The 22,483-nt window shown below is 41.6% G+C and overlaps 1 protein-coding gene across 2 annotated transcripts; it reads right to left on the reverse strand.

Annotated features, from left to right (window-relative positions):
- Positions 1-9: 9 nt before the first annotated feature.
- LOC143933754 (chemerin-like receptor 1) lies at positions 10-22,190 on the reverse strand. Of its 2 annotated transcripts, XM_077456752.1 has the most exons (3): positions 22,117-22,155; positions 18,249-18,306; positions 10-1,790 (listed from the first exon to the last, which is right to left on the reverse strand). In XM_077456752.1, the coding sequence occupies exon 3, from the start codon at positions 1,757-1,759 to the stop codon at positions 674-676; it is 1,086 nt and encodes a 361-aa protein (XP_077312878.1). In that variant the 5' UTR covers positions 1,760-1,790; positions 18,249-18,306; positions 22,117-22,155; the 3' UTR covers positions 10-673. The 2 variants fall into 2 exon arrangements, with proteins under 2 accessions (XP_077312878.1, XP_077312877.1); XM_077456751.1 differs by lacking the exon at positions 18,249-18,306 and having other exon boundaries at positions 22,117-22,190.
- Positions 22,191-22,483: the final 293 nt, after the last annotated feature.

Here is a 22,483-nt window from a genome sequence, read left to right on the forward strand (position 1 = left end):
GAAGCAATCTTAGTTTATTAAATATATGTCTGTGATAACTTTATTTATTTTAAAGCTGAAATATAGCAAGACATAAAAGACACAAATTAATGCAGTTCTGTATTTAAAAATAATCATTACTTTTTTTTTAACTCAAGCACCTGAAACCTGATTTGGCATCCGCATCTTGCAATCCATTTTAAAGCAGAGCTCAGACTGGAATTTGGAGATACAATACAAGGACCTGATCCATTGTGCTCATGTGCTAACAGGGAACATGGTGATAGGTGACTCATCAGTTTACTGCTGCTCTATTCACTGTCCAGTCACAAGATTGGGTAGGGACAAGACCTCTAAGTCTGCTCCCTTATAAGTATGTTATCTGTTTGTCTAGATTCAGCTCCTAACATCTTCTCTGGCATGCATAAAAGTATGTATTGGTCCTTGTAATCTCAGTTGCTTGTTAGCTGTTTTTAATTATGGTTGTATGGTAGTAAATGGTAGTTCTGGAATTCCAAGATAGTATATGATCTTCTTCAGCAATTGTCAGTTTCAGTATTTAACAAACGTCATAAAATTCTCTGCTGGAGATAACAAAGCCTTGGGAACAATAATATAGCACGAACATTTCCTAAAAAACACCTCAAAGCATATAAGGTCACCAATAATATGTATTTTTTTTATAAATGTAGTCTCACACCAGCTGGGAATTTGATGTTGATTTGGTATTGCTCTTGGAGTCTATAGGGGCAGATTCCTCAGAGAAAGCTTTCTCAAATATTGACCGGAGGGAGCTATGTAATTTCTGTTTGAAATCTCGACCCATAAAGACGTAAAGAATGGGGTTGATACAACTGTTTATAAAAACCAAACTGGAGGTAATAGGTATTCCAACAAAAGTTATGTAGTAAAGATGCTCATCTTCACTATAAATTGCAGATAAATCCAAAAAGGAGAAGACGTGGTAGGGAAACCAGCAAACAAAGAATGACAAGATAACAGCTAGGACAACTTTGAAAGGCTTGCTCGATGTGGTCAAGTGATTTCTTTGGATGCGCAAAAGAATTACTGAATAGCATGAGATGATTATGATGAAAGGAATAAAAAAGCCGACGATAAATCGAATGATTACTGTAACCTTCTGCCTTTCATAAGCAACTTCCATATCCTCATGAAAGTTGTTATAGCAAGCTACTCGATCTTTTTGAGCATCGTTTATATCTCTGAATATAAAATAAGGTACACTGAAAATGAATGCTAGAATCCATACTGCCACGGCTACAATAGAGGCCAACCTCGGAGTTCGGTGATTCTGACACCAAACAGGAAACACAACGGAGATCAAACGGTCAATGCTGATCACGGTGAGTAGGAAGATGCTGGTGTACAGATTGATGAATAGAATAGTGCTGTTCAGCTTGCACATGAATTTTCCAAAAGGCCAGTGAAAGTCAAGAGAGGCATAGGTAATGCTCAATGGCAGGAAAAATGTGAAGATGAAATCAGCTATGGCTAAATTAAGGAACCACACGACATTGACAGTCCGTTTCATTACAAAGGCGGTAAAATAGATGACCAGACCATTCCCGGTGGTCCCTAGTAGGAAAGCCAAAGAATAGATCACCACGGAGAACATACGAAGATGGAATTCTATACGATTCAGTCTTTCTTTCTCTTCTGAATAGACATAAGGGGTGGATTTATAATAAGTCCAGGGGATTGTGGTCTCTTCTTTAAAAGAAGCATTAGAGACTGGATAGATCATTGTAAAATTCTTCATTTTTCCAGGATAGATTTGAGGCCAAAAAATGCTGTAAAAAAGAAATATAGAAGCTGAAAATTCAGTCATATTATTGGTCATGTACAACAATAAAATCAAAAAAATATTCTATGGTCCACTTGAAAAATAGGCCAATGACTGCAAACTTTTGAAAAACGTATCCCAAAATGTATGTAAAGCCAAAACCTTTTGAAGTTTTAGAGTAGGGGAGGCTTAGAATATATAAGGTTTTCATTGTGTCTGTGTCCCCACTGGAGATTTTTCCCTTTTCTGGTGACCATGTTCCCGTGGCTGAATGTGCCTGGGAAGCCTAAATTTTGAGTTGGCACCAAAAAAGGAATAAAAAGGAAATCTTCCAGTGGAGACACTTTTTCCAATGATGACTGCCTATGAGGCAATTTTTCCTCTCACTGCTTTCACTTGAAGTTGTGTCTACAGGACAAGAAATTAAGATAAATTTGGGGCACAGATGGGGAAAAAAAAAAGAAACTGTCATCATGGGTATAAACCAGTGATCTCCAAAATGAATGCAGCCCTTTGCTTGCCCTTATCCAGCCCTCAGGGCACCATTCCTCCTAATGACACCAACGATCGGGAACTATTCTTTCCAAAGACACCAATGATGGGGTACTATACCTTCAATACCAATGAAAGGGCACATTCTCACTCCTACTCACTCCAAAGGTGGTATGTATTTTTTTTTTTGTTTTAATCCCACTGACCACAAAATCAGAGGCACTGTTTACTCCCACTGACACAGGGACATTTGCTACTCCTGCCCCCCCAATGTCTGAAGGACAATAATCTGGCACTTTGCTTAGAATGTTTGGAGAACCCTGTTATAAACCAATCCTTATTTCAGCCAAAAACTACCAAAAACGTTTTGGCTCAGATGCATAATATGCAGAAGTATAAATATATCCTTTATATGACTCCTCCAGCAAACATCTAGCCCTATAAAGTCATGGTTTAATGAGTATGGAATTCAAGTTTCCTGACATTAAACGGTTAGTTCACCTTTACAGAAGAAATCTAAAGGTAAATTAACAACAGACATCCCCCCCCCAACCCCCCGCTCCCTGCTATTATTCCCTCTATGGTTGCTTTGCTGTCAGCTCTCTCGCAGCCACTCCAGTGGTCCAGGGAGTCCCCGCTCTTTTTTTCGGTAAAGGCGAACTAACAGTTTAACCCTACTGAAATCCTTTGGGATGAGTTGGTCAGTCGGATCTTTTCATCCAACCTCAGTACCTGATCTCATAAAATACAGACATACTACAATGTAACATGAAAAGCCTTTCCAGAAAAGAAGAAGCTGTTAAAGCTGAAAATGGAGGGCGGGTGTTATCTTTATATTAAGGACTATGGTTTTGGAATGGGAAGTCCAACAAGCTCATATAGTTGTGTTGGCCATGTGTTCACAATCATTTGGCCATATAGAGTATAAGTCAATGGGATCTATTTACTAACTAAAGAAGTAAAGGCTCATCAATTTGCAAAGAGAATGTTGGTGAACAAGGCGAGCCTACATTTACACTGAACACCCAATCATGTGCAAGAGAGAGTAAATGATGATTGGGAAATCAAAGTGACCATAGTATACCTTATTTACCAATGTTAACTTTTCCAAGTGAACAGCTTCTACTTCTTTAAGAAAATCAACCCAAAATTGGTGAAAATATATATCTATAAATACATATATATATATATATATATATATATATATATATATATATATATATATATATATATATATTGGGTAAAATAAGTATTGAACATGTGACCATTTTTCTAGGTGCTATTGATATGAAATTTTCACCACATGTTGGTAACAAACCATGCAATCCCTACATACAAAGACACCAAAACAAATAAGTTCAGAAATTAAGTTATGTTGAATAAAATGGAATGGCACAGGAAAAATAGGATTTTTATATACAGCTTACCTGTAAAATCCTTTTCTTGAGAGTACATCACGGGACACAGGAGCTTCATTACATAGTGGGTTATATAGGCACCTCTGGTGATTGGACACTGGTTGACCCAATTAAAGAGAATTCCTCCCCTATATAACCCCTCCCATTAGGGAGGCACCTCAGTTTTGTAGCAAAGCAATAAGAAACCACGTAAAACCCAAGAGGGGCGGGAGCCCTGTGTCCCGTGATGTACTCTCAAGAAAAGGATTTTACAGGTAAGCTGTATATAAAAATCCTATTTTCTTGATCATACATCACGGGACACAGGAGCTTCATTACATAGTGGGATGTCCCATAGCAATGCTCAGGTTGAGGGGAGGGAGACACAGATCATAATTCTAGACCGCCAGGGACCTGAGGACCTAAACTGCAGCCTGCAGTACACTGCGCCCGAAGGCGATATCCTCTTGCCCTCTGACATCCACCTGATAGAATCTGGTGAATGTGTGGACTGATGACCAAGTCGCAGCCTTACAGAGCCAGGGAGGCCTGGTGATGCACTGCCCAAGAAGCACTTACAGCCCTAGTAGAGTGCGCTTTCACCTGAAAAGGAGGAATCTTCCCCTTTAAGTCATAGGCCTGAGAAATAACCTGTCTGATCCACCTTGAGAGAGTGGACTTTGACGCTGCCTGACCCCTTTTAGGGCCTTCTGGCAGAATAAATAAACAGTCAGTTTTCCTTATCTGAGCAGTTGCTTGAAGATAAAGACTGATTGCTCTAACCACATCTAAAGTGTGTAAGGATTCTTCCTCTGTGGACTGAGGATTTGGAAAAAAGGATGGTAGGATTACATCCTGATTCAGGTGGAAACCTGAAACTACCTTAGGTAGAAAGGACCTGTTGGGACGCATGACCACTCGGTCCTTATGGATAATTAAATAGGGCTCTTTACAGGAAAGAGCTGCCAATTCTGAAACCCTTCTAGCCGTGGATATGGCTACCAGGAACACCAGCTTCTTTGTCAGGAGAGTTAAAGAAGCCAGATGCAGAGGTTCAAATGGTTGGGCTTCTAAGGCCGAGAGAACCAAATTCAGATCCCAAGGGCATACCGGAGGTTTGACTGGCGGTCTCATCCGCATAGCCCCCTGGATAAAAGCCCGTACTAGGGAATGTGATGCAAGCGATCTTTGAAAAAAGACCGATAGGGCCGAAATCTGCACCTTGATGGTGCTTATGGCCAAATTCATCTCAAGGCCTGATTGGAGAAAGGCCAAGATTCTGCTAATGACATACCTTCTAGGATGCCATCTCCTGGGTTCACACCAGGAAACATGTCCTCCAGATCTTGTAATAGATACGCCTGGAGGCTGGTTTTCTGGCATTGACCAGAGTGGAAAGGACTGGCCCCGAAAGGCCACGGCCTCTCAAAATGTGGGTCTCAGCAGCCAGACCGTCAAATTCAGACTGCGTAAAGCAGGATGGTAAATTGGACCCTGTGAGAGCAGATCTGGCTGGAGAGGGAGGGTCCATGGCCTGCCCACTGCCAACTTCATGATTTCTGCGAACCATGGTCACCTGGGCCAAGCCGAGGCCACTAGAAGGACCGGCTTCGTCTCCCTCTTGACCCTTCCCAGGAACCTCGATAGCAGCGGGCTCGGGGGGAAGGCATAGATCAGATTGTACTGATCCCAGGGAACTGTCAGAGCATCTGACCCCTGAGCAAGTGCATCTCTTGTCCTTGATACAAAGTTGTCCAGTTTCCTGTTGAATCTGGACGCAAACAGATCCACGTCTGGAGTGCCCCACTTGTAACATATGTCTTGAAACACATCGGGGTGCAGAGCCCATTCTCCTGGGCACAACTGCTGGCGGCTGAGATAATCCGCCTACCAATTCTCCACTCCTGGGATGAAGACTGCAGAGAGGCACGGAACATGCTCTTCTGCCCAGACAAGTATGCGATTCACCTCCTTCTGGGCCGCCAGACTTCTGGTACCGCCCTGGTGATTGATGTAAGCCACTGCGGTGGCATTGTCGGACTGAATCCGAACTGGGAAACCTCGCAGTCTGTGAGACCACTCTCTGAGTGCCATGTAAACTGCCCGAATCTCCAAGATATTTATGGGCAGCAGACTTTCGGTCGCAGACCATTTTCCCTGCGAGCATGTTCCCTGCAACACGGCTCCCCAGCCTGTCAGGCTGGCATCCGTGGTGACAATCTTCCATGAGAGGGGAAGAAAGGTTTTGCCCTTCAGCAAATTTTTGGTCTGTAACCACCAGACAAGACTTTTGCGCGCCCGAGGGGATAAACGCATAGGAAGATCCAGGGATTGGGGCTTCCTGTTCCAAGGATGCATCTTTGCAGGGGCCTTGAGTGGAACTGGGCGAATGGAACGGCCTCGAAAGAGGCGACCATTTTTCCCAACAGTCTCATGCACAACCGAATGGAGGAAGATCTTCTGCCCAGAATCAGGCGCACCAGATCTCCAATGGCCAAGGCCTTTGGCTTTGGAAGGAACACCCTGCCTTGAGCGGTGTTGATAATCAGACCCAGGTAATCCAACCTGGTGGTCGGTTGTAAAGACGACTTTTCTAGGTTTATAATCCAACCTAGGCGGCCCAGATGTTCTAGCGTTTTGGTGACGCTGCGACTTAGGCATGTTGCAGTTCTCTCTACGAGAAGCAAGTCGTCTAGGTAAGCCATGACGGCTATGCCCTGAACTCTTAAGATTGCTAAGAGAGGGTCTAGAATCTTCGTGAAGACTCGGGGGGCCGTGGCTAGGCCGAACGGCAGGGCCACAAATTGAAAATGGCGCTGCTCTACCGCGAACCTCAGAAACTTCTGGTGTGCGGGAAATATTGGCACATGGAGATATGCGTCTTTGATATCTATTGATGCCATGAATTCTCCTCCTTGCAGGGAGGAGAGCACAGTGCGTATTGACTGCATCCGGAAGGTCACACTTCCGTTTGGTTTTGGAACGGTGAAGAGATTCGAATAAAAACCTGAACCCTGATCTTTCGGGCTCACTTCTACTATCACACCCTGGGATAGTAATTGATCTAAGGCCAGAAATAGCGGTTTCTGCTTTATCGGATCCCTGGGGATCCTTGACCTTAGAAAACGAGAAGGTGGAATCTCCTGAAACTCTAGCCTGTAGCCCAGAGACACTGAAGAGATCACCCATCTGTCCTGAATCTCTTCCCGCCAGGCGCCTGCAAACTGCAGGAGCCTTCCCCCCACTCGGCCGAGCGGGGGCGCCCCTTCACAAGGAGGTCTTGGAGGTCTGCTTGGCAGGCTTCCGCCCCCAAGTCTTCTTCTGTCCCTGGGCTCAGCCCTGAGGCTTTCCAGCCGAGGAGGGCTGGGAAGGCCGTCGCCACTGTTTAGAGCTTGATGCTTCGGGAGAGAGAGTACGCCTGAATGAAGGACGTTTACTCTTCTTGACTGGAAGGAGTGTAGATTTACCTCCCGAAATATTTTGGACGAATTTATCTAATTCCTCTCCAAACAACCGTTCCCCTTTAAACGGGAACCCAGCCAAATGCTTTTTGCATGACATCTCAGCAGCCCAATTTTTTAGCCATAGAGCCCTACGCATGTGTACCAACATGAGGGACAAACGTGATGCTTGTTGGACAGAATCCAAAATCGCATCAATTATGAAACATAAGATGTGAGGCATCTCTGCATATTTCTCTACTTCCTCATTGGGAAGGAGTTCAAACATCTGTTTAACCTGTTCCTTAAGGAACTGACACAACCCCACGGCTGCGACTGTAGGTTGCACCACAGCGCCGGCCATGGAAAAGGAGGCTTTTAACAAGGTTTCCAGCCTTTTGTCAGCTGGATCCTTAAATACCTGCGCATTATCCAAAGGACAAGTTAGGTTTTTATTCACACAAGAGATAGCCGCATCAACAGATGGGGCCCCCCATTTCTTGGTGAAACTTTCCTCCACGGGATAATACATAGAAAACCTCTTGGGAGGAGTAAACAGTTTATCGGGATGTCCCCAGTCCTCATACATCAAGTCAGCCATTAAAGGATGAATTGGGAAGGAACAAGCAGTCTGTGGGGCTTTCCTGACTCCCAGGGAAGAGACAGAGGATGTAGCGACTTCAGCAGCTGGCATTCTGAACGTGGTACGCACCAATTCAGTGTAATACTGCACCTGCTTTCTGAGTGCCTGGGAGGAGGGGACTAACTCCTCATCCTCTGACTGATCCGACTGCTCATGATCCCTTTCCAAAGATAGGGATCTCTCCTCATTTTCAGAGCAACTGTCTGAGAGAGGGATTTCAGCAGAGGGAGGGGATCTACCCCTTTTTCTGTTATCTTTTAGGGAAGCAGAAATAAAATTCATTATCCTCCCTTCAAAACTCTCCAATGAAGCCCTAAGGGAGTCCTCAGTGACATAGACCGGGGCTGCGACATTAGGAGAGGCTGCAAAGCCTGAAAGGGGCACTGACTCGTCTTGAGATGCAGGCTCCACTCTTGCAGAGGGGGATGGTAATCTGCATGCACTTTTGGAACCCCTGGACCTAGGCGGTGATCTGCCAGTGCTTTTGTTACCTGCCCCTGAAACCCTCTTACGAGGAGACATAGTACTGAGCTACAAAGCAGAGTTACTAGTGTAAAATGCAATCACTTTGTTGTGCTTAAAGTCTCACAATAAATCAATATAAGCTTAACTGCACAATATGATGCCGAGTAGGTGTCTAAGGGCCGGTTCACACAGCGAGGCGCGGCGCGGCGTCTCCGACTTACCTCGCCGCGACCTGCGGGGAGCTCAGCGGCGACTTGCAGAGGACTTCTGTATAGAAGTCAATGCAAGTCGCCCCCGAAGTCGGCCCGAAGTAGTACAGGAACCTTTTTTCTGAGTCGGAGCGACTCGAGTCGCTCCTCTCAGAACGGTTCCATTGTACAGAACGGGGGCGACTTGCGGGAGCGAGGCGAGGCGAGTCGTGTCGCCTCGCCTCGCCTCGCTGTGTGAACCGGCCCTTAAGGTTCGCCTGGATCCAATCCCACGGATGCTTACAGCCCACAGCTCCTGTGTCTCACCTTACAGTCCCCTGACGCTCTGGGCTTTTAAAACGGCCGTTTTGACGCCTGCACTGCAGCATAGAGCACCTGATTGTGCACAGCTGGCAACCATACCCCCCCCCTTCCCCATTAGGCCGGGAGCGAGCCCGGCGCGTGTGCACGCGCCCGCGTGCGTGCACGAGGACCGCGGGATCCGGGGGGGGAGGAGAACCCAAAAGGAGTGACATGGGACCCCCTGATCTGCGTGGGACCCCTCTTTTACCTTTATTGTGGCAGGGACTGCAAGGAGACGTGAGTAGCTGGGAGAACCAGGCATTTCACTGAGCGTGTTTGTTTGAAAGGCATGTAAGTATGCATCAGGCTTGCTCTTACTCCCTCAAGTGGTGGAAACCAGGTAAGACATACAACTACTCACAATGAAGAAATCCATTCATATATTAAATATACAGGATGACTTCCCATACCTGTTCCCCGCCGCAGGAATTGCTGATTTCAGACCAATTCCAGCCTTCACCCATCACGGCGGGTATTGTTAGCCAACCTTCAGGCGTATCTGGGGTTCTTACGAAAAGATCCTCCTACCTGGGCCTTGTAAAAAACTCTGCCAGAACTTACGGGCGCCCTGAGTAAACAGTACCCCAAGTCTGGTTGTCCCAGAGTCCAGTCTTCCAATGGAGAGGACTTACAGGCAAAACCTCGTGTCTTCGGCAGACGAGGCCCGGGTACCATACCATCTTGGGAGTCAATTATCGGCCCGAGGTATGGATCTGGTTTGTTGTAGCCCTTCGGCCCTCGCCGGGACCCGCATAGAGCTAAGTTTTACGTGACCATCGACCAGACACTGGCGAAAAAACTGAGGTGCCTCCCTAATGGGAGGGGTTATATAGGGGAGGAATTCTCTTTAATTGGGTCAACCAGTGTCCAATCACCAGAGGTGCCTATATAACCCACTATGTAATGAAGCTCCTGTGTCCCGTGATGTATGATCAAGAAAAAGGTATTGAACACGCTAACTGAAATATATTTAATACTTCCTACAAAATCCTTTGTTGGTAATGACACCTTCAATATGCCTCCTGCATGGAGAAACTAATTGCTCAGGTGTGATTTTGGCCCATTCTTCCACACAAACAGTCTCCAAATCTTGAAGGTTCAGTGAGCCTCTTCTATGAACTCTGATCTTTAGTTCTTTCCATTGATTTTCTATTGGAGTCAAGTCAGGTGATTGGCTGGGCCATTCTAGCCGCTTTATTTTCTTTCTTTGAAACAAATTGAGAGTGTCCTTGGCTTCGTATTTGGGATCATTGTCTTGCTGAGATGTCCACCCTCGTTTAATCTTCATCATCCTGGTAGAGGGTAGCAGATTTTTAACAAGAAAGTCTTGGTACCTTTTTACATTCATCCTTTCTTCAATGATATGAAATTTGCCAGTACTGTATGCTGAAAAACAGCCCCACACCATAATGTTCCCATCTCCAAACTTCACTGTTGGTATGGGAGGTGTTTTTGGAGTGATGTGCCATTTGACCTCCAAACATGGTGTGTATTCTGGCATCCAAAGAGTTCAACTTTGGTCTCATCTGAATAGATTATATTCTCCCAATATTTCACAGACTTGTTTACATGTTGTGCAACTTTAAACGAGCTTCAACATGCTTTTTCTTCAGCAATGGAGTCTTGCATGGTGAGTGTACATACAGGACATGGCGGTTGAGTGCATTACTTATTGTTTTCTTTGAAACAATTGTATCTGCTAATTCCAAGTCTTTCTGAAGCTCTCCACAAGCGGTCCTCGGCTCTTGGACAACTCTTATATAATTCTTTTAACTTCTCTGTCATAAATTTTACGAGGAGCATCTGGTCCTGGTCGGTTTATGATGAAATGATATTCTTTCATTTCCAGATTATGGCCTCAACAGTGCTCACTGAAACATTGAGAAGTTTAGAAATCCTTCTGTAACCAATGCCATCAGTATGTTTTGCAACAATAAGATTGCAAAGGTTTTGAGAGAGCTCTTTGCTTTTACCCATCATGAGATGTTTCTTGTGTGACACCTTGGTAATGACACACCTTTTTATAAGTCATCAGTTGAGACTGAACCAGCTGATATTAATTTGCACCGACAAGGAGCAGGATTATTTTCTAATTACTGATAGATTTCAGATGGTGTCTTGGCTTTCCATGCCTCTTTGCATCTCCCTCTTTTCATGTGTTCAATACCTTTTCCCTGTTTCATTCCATTTCATTACATGTAACTTAATTTATGAACTTATTTTTTTTTGGTCTCTTTGTATGTATTGATTGCACGAGTTGTTACCAACATGTGATGAACATTTTATGTCAATAGCACTTTAGAAATATTAAAAATAAAATATTAAAAATTAATTATTGAAAATAATGGTGACGTGTTCAATACTTATGTTACCCGCTCTATATATATATTTATATATTTATATAAATATATATATATATATATATATATATATATATATATATTATAATGTATATTTATTTAAAGCAGAACTTTACCCATAACAACTTGACAAAAAAAAAATACACAAGGAAGATACATTCCACATGAATAATGATGCTACCAAAATTAGTATGTGCTGTAAATTGCTTCCAGCATTGCCCCTGAGCAGCAGTAAATCTTTAGGTTTCCAACAGATTGGCCTCTAGTGGTTCTGATTTTTGGCACAATGCAGTTTGATCAGATGCTTTGGAGGTCAGAGGAGACATCTGTGGTCTAATACCCCAGATTTATCCATATATATGACCTGTCATGCTTATTGCTATCACAAGAGATGTTGTCCATTCCTTGTGATAGCAATAAAATTGATAAAAAAAAATAAATAATAAAAATAAAAGGACAGTGTAAAAAAAAAAGTTTTTAATACAAAATCTTTAATTCTTCCCAGGACAAAAAAACAACAACCTTAAAATGCCCCTGTCCCCCCCATGCTCATGTACACATGTGAATGCAAAAGGTGATCACACTACATGTGTGAGGCATCACCACAAATCTCAGAGCGAGAGCAATCATTCTAGCACCAGATGTCCTGTGTAACTCTAAACTGGTAACCTGTAAAGGTTTTTAAAGCGTCACCTATAGAGTTTTTTATGTACCATAGTTTGGTGACGTTTCACTGGCATATGCAATTGTAAAGTGTGGTGAAATGTTAGGTAATCTATTTACTTGATATAATATCATCTTTTATATTTTACCAATAACTCGGGTATTATATTGTGTTTGTGTGCACAACAATTAATTAAAATGTATCGTTTCCAAGAAAATTGCATTTGAAAAACCTTTGTGCAAATACCGTGTGACATTAAAAAATTGCAAAACCCACCATTTTATTCTCTAGGGCCTCTACTAAAAATAAATATAATGTTTGGGGGTTCTAAGTAATTTTCTAGCAAAAATTTATTTTTTTATAGACAGTATCTCACAAAAGCGAGTACACCCCTCATATTTTTGTAAATATTTTATTCTTTTCATGTGACAACACTGAAGAAATTACACTTTGCTACAATGTAATGTAGTGAGTGTACAGCTTGTATAACAGTGTCAATTTGCTGTCCCCTCAAAATAACTCAACACACAGCCATTAATGTCTAAACCGCTGGCAACAAAAGTCAGTACACCCCTAAGTTAAAATGTCCAAATTGGGTCCAAAGTGTCAATATGTTGTGTGGCCACCATTATTTTCCAGCACTGCCTTAACCCTCTTGAAGTTCACCAGCACTTCATAGGTTGCCCCTGGAGTCTTCTTCCCCTCCTCCATGACAACATCACGGAGCTGGTGGATGTTAGAGACCTCGCGCTCCTCCACCTTCCGTTTGAGGATGCTCCACAGATGTTCAATAGGGTTTAGGTCTGGAGACATGCTTGGTCAGTCCATCACCTTTACCCTCAGCTTCTTTAGCAAGGCAATGGCCGTCTTGGAGGTGTGTTTGGGATCGTTATCATGTTGGAATACTGCCCTGTGGCCCAGTCTCCAAAGGTAGGGGATCATGCTCTGCTTCATTATGTCACAGTACATGTTGGCATTCATGGTTCTCTCAATGATCTGTAGCTCCCCAGTGCCAGCAGCACTCATGTAGCCCCAGACCATGACACTCCCACCACCATGCTTTACTGTAGGCAAGACACACATGTCTTTGTACTCCTCACCTGGTTGCCGCCACACACGCTTTACACCATCTGAACCAAATAAGTTTATCTTGGTCTCATCAGACCACAGGACCTGGTTCCAGTAATCAATGCCTTTAGTCTGCTTATCTTCAGCAAGCTTTTGCGTGCCTTTTTTGTGCATCACCTTCAGAAGAGGCTTCCTTCTGGCACGACAGCCATGCAGACCAATTTTATGTACTGTGCGGGGTATGGTCTGAGCACTGACAGTCTGACCCCCCACCCCTTCAACCTCTGCAGCAATGCTGGTAGCACTCATACTTCTGTTTCCCAAAGACAACCTCTGGATATGACGCTGAGAATGTGACCTCAACTTCTTTGGTCGACCATGGTGGGGCCTGTTTTGAGTGGAACCTGTCCTTTTAAACAGCTGTATGGTCTTGGCCACCATGCTTCAGCTCAATTTCAGGGTCTTGACAATCTTCTTATAGCCTAGGCCATCTTTATGTAGAACGACAATTGTTTTTTCAGATCCTCAGAGAGTTCTTTTCCATGAGGTGCCATGTTGAAATTCCAGTGACCATTATGAAAGAGTGAGAGCGATAACATCAAATTTAACACACCTGCTCCCCATTCACACCTGAGCCCTTTGTAACACTAACGATCCACATGACAACGGGGAGGGAAAATGGCTAATTGGGCCCAATTTTTCACATTTTTACTTAGGGGTGTACTCAGTTTTGTTGGCAGAGGTTTAGACATTAATGGCTGTGTGTTGAGTTATTTTGAGGGGACAGCAAATTTACACTGTTATACAAGCTGTACACTCGCTACTTTATATTGTAGCAAAGTGTCATTTCTTCAGTGTTGTCACATGAAAAGATAAAATATTTTATATATAATACAAAAATGCAAGGGGTGTACTCACTTTTGTGAGATACTGTATATGTGAGAATTGGCAGAATTGGCCTGGGAGTGAAGTGGTTAAAAAATAAAGGGCACTTATTTTAATATTATACCTGCAAACTGGGCCAGCCAGAAGTGATCTAACAGGACTTAGTCCACTTTAAGTATTTCCACTTTAAGGATTACTTGGCTTTCGTAAAAGTGTTTTGAATGCCGCGTACACACGATCAGACTATCAGGAGGACTTGGTCCGGCGGACCAGAGTCCGGCGGACAATCCGCCGGGTGTGGGCTCCGGCGGACTTTTGTTTCCCAAAAGTCCGGCGGACTTAGAAAGTAGCTTTGACTCAAAAAACGTCAATCCGGCCATCTGTGTGCTAGTCTGCTGGTCTTTTGAAATGAACGGACTTTCCTGCACACGGAGAAAAGTCCGTTCATTTTCAACGTGGTTCCAGGTAGCCAGGACTAGCATTTTTTCGGCATAGGGCTTCCCCTTTAAGTCCATCCCAGGTGACGAGGCTAGCGACGTGTCAATCTCGCTGCCGAAGGTTCGCTAGTTCCGGCTACCTGGAGCCGTGTTCAAAATGAATGGACTTTCCTACATGTGTGGGCAAGTCCGTTCATTTCAGAAGTACGATGTACTCCTGCCATAGTCCGGCGGACCTAGTCTGCCAGAAAAGTCCAGTTGTGTGTGGGCAGGTCCACTCGTTCGGAATGTCGGGCGGTTTGTCTGCCGTGTTTAGGTATTTATTTTTATTTTTTTCCAACAATACATTTTTTGAAAAATGAAACAATAACAAAAACATGTGACTTAGGACACAGATCAAATCTAGAGTTGAAATATTCATTACATTCATGTAACAGGGAATCAATATATGAAGAAAGGCATAAAATGAATATCATAAAGGAAACAGCACCATGAGATATGAGGTATATCCTGAGGGGTTATTTGGGAAGCATTGGAAGCCAATGTTCCTAGTTTTTTTGTAATTTAGTGAAAGTGTTAGTGCCAAGCGCCAGAGCTTTTTCATATTCAAAGGTTATATTGAGGTACATAGTGAGTTCAGAGATGTTAGGAGCATGGGTCGTGCGTTAGAGTCCGGTTATCAGTGTTTTGGCAGCTAATAAAATGAGCACAGTGAAGGTGTGGTATTCCTTGGGATGCGTTCTATACCCAGATAAACTTAATGCTGGGTCAGTTTGAGAAGAAAACCTGTAACTTGAGAAATTAGCTGAAAAACCTTGTGCCAATAGTTTGTTAAGCTTTTGCATGACCATATGATATGAATAAGGGGGCCAATTTGGCCACAATCCTCCCGACAGAAGGGGGAAATATTGGGGGAGAACTTTGTCACGCGGCTAGGGGTCATATACCATCTGGAGGGAATTTTCTGTGATGTTTCCCAGTGGTCGATATGGTGGGTTGTTTGTTGAGAGTAGGCGATGACTTTAAGCCATTGTTCCTTTGAGAATGATTGTAGTTCCCAAAGGAGCATTGGGGGTGTTTTGCAAAAGGTCATTTTATTCTGCAAGCTAGAGTAGAACAGGGAAATTGGATGAGGTAGGCTTATGCTGCGTACACAAGATCGGACTTTCTGTCAGAATAAACTCTGACGGTCTTTCTGACGGAGTTCCGATGGAGTTCCGCTGAAACGCACTTGCATACACATGATCACACCAAAGTCCGTTCATTTAGAATGTGATGACGTACGACGGGACTAGAAAAGGAAGCTGAATAGCCAGTAGCCAATAGCAGCCCTTGCGTCGTTTTCGGTCCATCGGAATACCATACAGTCAAACGGTTTTCCCAATAGGAATTGATTCCGTCTGAAAGATTTAAAACATTTTCTATTTCTAGGTCTGTCAGAATTTTTGAAAAAAAAAAAGTCAGATGAAGCCCACACTCGATCGGAATATCCGATGAAATGATTCCGTCTGACCTTTTCTGCCAGAAAGTCTGGATGTGTGAACGCGGCATTAGAGTGTTGTTTTAGGAATGCTGCTGTCTGTATGTAGTTGAAGATATTCCTAGACGGAATATGAAATTTAGATTGTATGTCTTTAAAGGGTAAGGGTTGGCTAATAGATACTCTACTCATTGGATTTCTGCCATCCTCCACCCCTTCGTGGAGAGGTAAGGGATGTGGAACTCAAGTGTAGGTATCGGCGTGTGGGCCAAGATACAGTAAGTGTTGCTAAGTATTGATGTTGTCAAGGTTCCACCTAATGGAGTATATTCGCAAACAAGAGGTTTCAGGAGACTAGTAAAGAGGATGATGAAATTTTTTTTTTTTTTGTGGTTTGTGGAGCAATGTGTCAGTTTCCAAAATCCTACTACACAATGTTGTCCTAGAGTATATTGAAATACCAAGAGCAAGAAATGTTTCCTAACCCATGTTTGTATGTTGATTGTTACACCATATTATGACACAGTGGACAGTTTATACAATTTATTTGTCTTGAAATTAGGCATTGGTTTAATGGATAAAGCCAGGATTAATATTACACTGATGATCAGTCAAAAAGATCTTACTTTATGTTGGCGATAAATGAAATATACCCTTTACATTGGGCAACAAACATTAAAAAAAAAAATATTTTATATTAATGGCCATTAATAAATGTCTCAATTACACCAGATATGAGTAAAAGTTACTTTTAAAAGCTGTGACTGGCCCAGTGATAGATATTGGGGTGCTGTTTTTGGGTACTAGAGTAACTCACATACCCCAAATGGCGGTGAGCCCCTCACAGGCAAAACAAATCTGAAAACAAAAGTTCCCGTCATCCTGCATGTCAAATGAACGTATGCAGGTCCAAATGGGTGGATTAATCTTCTGAAAAGTAGTTGGTCCTCCTTAAAGTGGTTCTAAAGGCAGAAGGTTTTGCATTCTATGCATTAGGGTAAAAAACCTTCTAGGCGCATATACCCCCCCCAGCCCCACCTTATACTTATCTGAGCCCCATCTCAATCCAGAGATATGCATGAGAGCGGAGGCCGAGAAGGTGAATCTCCCCATCAGTGACACAGATAGCAATAAATATTCAACAGGAATTTCAACATATTCCCACACTTTACAAAACTTAAAAACATTTTGACTTCAGATATACTTTTAGGCTTGATTCACACTAAGCCCCTGTACACACGGTCGGACATTCTGCCAACCAAATCCGTCGGATTTTGTCCGTTGGATTTTGCCTGTCGGATCTTGCCCGAAACTGTTGCATACACACGGTCGGACTAAGTTGTCGAAAAATCCGATCATTCAGAACGTGATGACGTAATTACGATGGGACTACGTTCAGGCTAGTAGCCAATAGCTTTGATGTAGGAATTTGATCTGAGCATGCGTGGCACTACGTCCGATCAAAATTCTCTACACATGATCGGAGTATGTCCGATCGAACCAGTTGGTCGGAAAATATTTCCAACATGTTGGAAAATTGGGTCCGACGGATATTCCGACGGAATCAGTCCGATGCATACCACACACAGTCGGATTATCCGACAACAGGGTCCGATAGGACACATTCCGACGGATTCTCCGACCGTGTGTACAAGGGCTAACACGTTTTTTGATGCATTTTGCAGAAATGCATGGAAATTTTTTAACATGGGTTCCTATGAAACATGTTCACATCAATGCATTTTTGTGCCTCTGCGTTTTTGGAAAGGGTCGGGGACTTTTTTTCATGTAAAATGCAGCGTTTTGCATGTAAAAGAAGTCAATGGACCTGCATCAAAAACGCAAGTACTGCGTTTTTACCACGTTTTTACCGCGATTTGCATTTTGCGCGTTTTTTTTTGGTTTGTTTCTTCACTGTATATAGCTGGTTGCTAAGCAACCACAGTGTAAAAAAATGCGAAATCTCCATAAAAACGCATGTCCAAAAACGCAACAAGCACCGCAAAAAGCACTGCAAAAATGCTCAAAAGCAACATGCATAGATGTGAATCGAGTCTAAAAAGCTAAACCTGCCCATTACAACTCGAGTCACATGGGCTGCTATAGAGGTGGCTATTCTCACAAATCACCTTTTCACTGCTTTACCTGATTAACAAACTGGGGTTTCTTTACTAAAACCGGAAAGTGCAAAATCTGGTGCAGATGTGCATGGTAACCATTCAGCTTCCAAGCTTTTTTTTTCAAAGCTTAATTGAACAAGCTGAAGTTAGAAGCTGATTGGTTACCATGCACAGCTACACCAGATTTTGCACTTTCCAGTTTTAGTAAATCAACCCCACTGAGCCATGTGCCCCTAATGGTAAAAGGAAGGAGAAGGGAGTAAGGTCGCGCTATGGAGCAGTTTGGTGTAATTTTGGTATGAGTGGCCTCTATTCAATTTCCACCCAATGTGGGTGAAAACAGTAAAATGAAATAAGAAGGGGAAATATACTTGGCGCTATACCATTTTGGTTTGAACAATTAATAATTAGTTATGGTTTATAACTTTCAGAAGTTGTCTGCTATCTTTCAGGCATGATTTACCTTCAGCCACCAATGGTTGTAGAAATCCGTCCACATAAGCGCCCAGTCTTGAAAATAGCTGAAAGATAGCAGACAACTTCTGAAAGAACTTCAAGACATCAACATAGGAGAGAATGACATATTAGTAACGATAGATGTAAACTCCCTATACACAAATATTAAACAGAAAGATGGATTGAATGGGATAAAGTGGGCCCTCCACAATAAGTCTACTCTCAAACAAGAACAAATTGACTATATAGTAGAGGGTTTGGATTTGGCAATGAGCCATAACCACTTCTGGTATAAAGGCAAATATTATGTCCAAACAAAAGGGGTAGCCATGGGGGCAAAATATGCACCCAGCGTGGCAAACCTTTTTTTGGACCATTGGGAAGAAGAACAGATCTATGGAGTGCCTAGAAAAAAACCTTAAGATGTACAAATGGTACATAGATGATATTATAATAATCTGGGGGGGGCACACATCCAGAATTACAGTCCTTTTTAGATGAGATTAACCATAATATATATGGAATCACATTTACAGGAAGTTGGGATGACCAGAGCATAGATTACCTGGACCTACAGATATTTAAATCCGAGGGGACCTTAGGCACAAGAACCTTTTTCAAAGCCACGGACCGTAATGGGTACATACCCACTTCAAGCTGCCACCACCCACGATGGATAGGCAACATACCCAAAGGGCAACTTCTGAGGGTACACAGAAACTGTACCAATAAAGAGGACTTTAATAAACAGGCAGACGTTATTATCGGACGTTTTATAAAGAGAGGATATAAAGAGTCACATCTACGAGTCCTTAAAGAAAATGTAATAAAAATGGAAAGGAAAAAATAGCTTGACAATAGAAAAACCACCAAGAAGACACAGAATATAGAAATTGCCTTTTTTACGGGCTTTAACAGACAGCATAAAGAAATAGAAAGAATTATAAAAAAACATTGGCCCATTCTCAAAACAGATGACATACTAAAACAACTCCTACCGAATAACCCCTCTTTTATCTACAGGAAGGCCCCCAATTTAAGGAACAAGCTGGTCAAGAACACAATTGATCCCCCACGAGATATTAAGATTGCCAAACACTTAAAAGGATTCTATAAATGCGGCCAATGCCTTCCCTGTCGCCAAAGCAAAAAAAACAGCAGAAAAACTACCACTTTTACCTCAACCACCAATGGAAGAAAATTTATTATTAGGGAACTCATCTCCTGCAAAAGCACCTATGTCATAGAATGCCCCTGTCAGAAACAATACGTGGGTAGGACCACACGAGAACTGCATGAAAGAATCAGGGAACATATCAAAAACATAAAAAATGGATATGACAAACATAGTGTCCCACGACACTTCAGAGATTTCCACAACCAGGACCCAAAACAAATGACATTCTATGCGATCGATAAAATCAAAGGTCATTGGAGAGGAGAGGACAAGACCATAAAAGTCTCACAGAATGAAACGAGATGGATTTTTAACTTAGAAACTTTACATCCTGCGGGAATGAACATAGACCTGGATCTCAACTGTTTTTTAACTAATTTTTGATAATTAATTTTTAGATTTTAAAATACACATTTTGAGTATACACAAAGGTCGAATGTAACACAAAAAGAACATGCACAAGTTAATATAGATTTCCATTTGGAAACAAAACACATACTTTGGGAATATACATAGGTCGAATGTAATACATTCACTAAAAAAGGAATATTCATATATTTCCTTTTATTATCAACTTATAATGTCATTTATTAAATTCAATTTATTTTACTCTATTTATTGGGGTAGAACTATGGGAGTCAATTCAATTTTACCCTAAGCCACTCTCCCCCTCGCTCTTTTCTTGCAAAGTACAAAGGGTCGAACGTAATTTATTCACAGTCCCTAAAAGATAAATAATAAATAATTTTCTTTATAACAATATGACAGATAGAAGCATACGTCACTTTAACACCAAAAATTCCCTAAAAAACAACAATTATTCCAAAAATAGAAACACTATAAATGAAACCACTAAATAATATTAATTTCCCCTTTAGATGTACTGATTTTAACCTACACCATAGATGTTACCTATTTTAAACCTTGTCAATTGGGCCTTTTTTCTTTTATTTTATTTTCATCTCTATCGTTATTTTTATTTTCATTTTATTGTCATGTAATTTCCTAATTTTTAATCTCATGTTTATTTCAATCTTTATATGAATGTACACCTTATATATTTTTTGTATTTTAATAAACCTCTTTCCAAATATAAAAAATAATTAGAATATCAAACTAGGACAAAGCCAGACCTTATCCTTGCATATCCTAAAGCCTAATATTCTAAAATCTCCTGTACTCCTCTATAAAAAAGATTTCCTGTGTACCCAAATTCAGTTCAGACATAGGCATGAATATTTAACTATCATTAAATTAAAACTATAACTTTAAATCCCCTCATTTATTTATACATATTCTATTATTTATTTTTATCTATGATTCGCTGTGATTTCATGTATTATAAATTGATTTGCAACATATTCCCCGACATAGAGAATATATATACGGGAGTATTGTCCAACCCTTCTTTGGTAATGGATAACACGTTCGGCGCATTAAATATCTAGCCTTGCGTGATTAACATTCAATAAAAATAGAGGGCATGGCGGCGAAGTTCCGCGCATGCGTGTTGGTACACTACACCCTATATAAAGGAAAAGGTGTATGCAGATGGCCGCTCCAGATGACGTCTGAATGACGAAACACGTAGGGCGTGGCCAGGCAGCATACACCTCTTGCTTAGACGGCGGCACAGCCGGGCGGGACTTTCAAATAGAGCATTTCAAGAAAACGATCTTTTAAATCGAATGTTTGTGAGTAATTTAACTTTATAATAATAAAATTCATTTTACGAACGTACTGCACAATGGATATGCCTCTTACTTATTGCATATAACGAGGCACGCTATACGAACGGAGGAACGAGGGACCCCCAGGACTACAGCAGAGACAAGCCAGAGAGCAACACAGTGGCTTACACTGTGAAGGCTGATCCACCCCGGACGGGGGTTATACCTCTTGTGAGCACCGAGCACAGCAAGCAGCAATCGCAGTCACCCTCCTCCCTCTCCTTTTTTAAAGACACTCATAACAGATTTTTTTCACCATTTTCACTATTTTTTTCACGTTTTTTTCACTGTTTATTATTATTTTTATAAAAAAAACAATTTTTGTCTGTTTTTATAATATCCAACTTTTATTTTTCAATTTTATATGGGCTAGCCATTACTATTTTTTCTATTTATAATTTTCTAGGCTGCTCACCTTTTTTAATTTTAATTTTAAATATTTATTTTTTATTCTTTCACGGGTCATTTGTCACATGGTAATTTTATGTGAGCACTAATTGAGATATAATATACAAAATTGTTAATTAATCAATATATTTACTTATTTATTTATTTTAGAGTTGTAATTGCGTATTTCAACACTCGCACATGTTTTTTCACTGGCACTTGCACTTTAATACTTAAATAGAGGTATCGCATTTTTATTTATGGTTTATTAACATTTATAAGGAAGCACAAGAACATATATGTATAAATAATTATTGGAGAGTACTGTTGGGTATGAACAGATAGTTTTCACTTTTATTTAGGTTTATTCTACTTTTATTTTTTTATTTACCAGCACGCTGGAAAATTTATATAAACCATAACCAATTATTAATTGTTCAAACCAAAACAGTATAGCGCCAAGTCTATTTCCCCTTCTTATTTCATGTGCCACCAATGACTATTCTGTTGAGAACCTCCATGCAAACTTTTTCTTACACAAAACTATAAATATACTGTATATAGGTGTATCGGTTACTTACTTGAACTTTTCTAGTCCTGATGTTCCTCTCTGAATCCCTCTATGAATGTTTTTGCTTCTGCTGTTGAGCCACATTTATATAAGCAGAAGGGTTGGATATGACTTGTTGGGTAAGTTCTTGTAACATCCTCTTTTAGATATTTTCTTCACTGATTTAGAATGATCGGTAGTGAAGCCTCATCTATGTCACATAGTGCATTGTCTGCTGGGAAAGGTGGGAAACCTACATGTACCTTTAAATGAAAGAATCAGCAATTGGTGCAAATTTACCAATGCACAACGCTTAGGTCAGTAATCACGGTGGCTGCCTCCCCAAAAATAAAGCTCCCCTAGAGGAGCTCTAAATATAAAAAAGCTGTACAAAAAGT

Source organism: Lithobates pipiens, unplaced genomic scaffold, assembly GCF_037356315.1.
Source record: "Lithobates pipiens isolate NorthernLeopardFrog02 unplaced genomic scaffold, aLitPip1_a1.2 Scaffold_27, whole genome shotgun sequence".
NCBI classification, from domain to species: domain Eukaryota; kingdom Metazoa; phylum Chordata; class Amphibia; order Anura; family Ranidae; genus Lithobates; species Lithobates pipiens.

Bases quoted from the DNA above. Each gene is read 5' to 3' on its own strand.
- LOC143933754 (XM_077456751.1), bottom strand. From the start codon at position 22,190: ATGTGGCTCAACAGCAGAAGCAAAAACATTCATAGAGGGATTCAGAGA. The intron at 1,791-22,116 runs GTAAGTAACCGA...TCTTTTTTACAG, and splicing joins TCAGGACTAGAAAAGTTCAA to CATTTTTTGGCCTCAAATCT.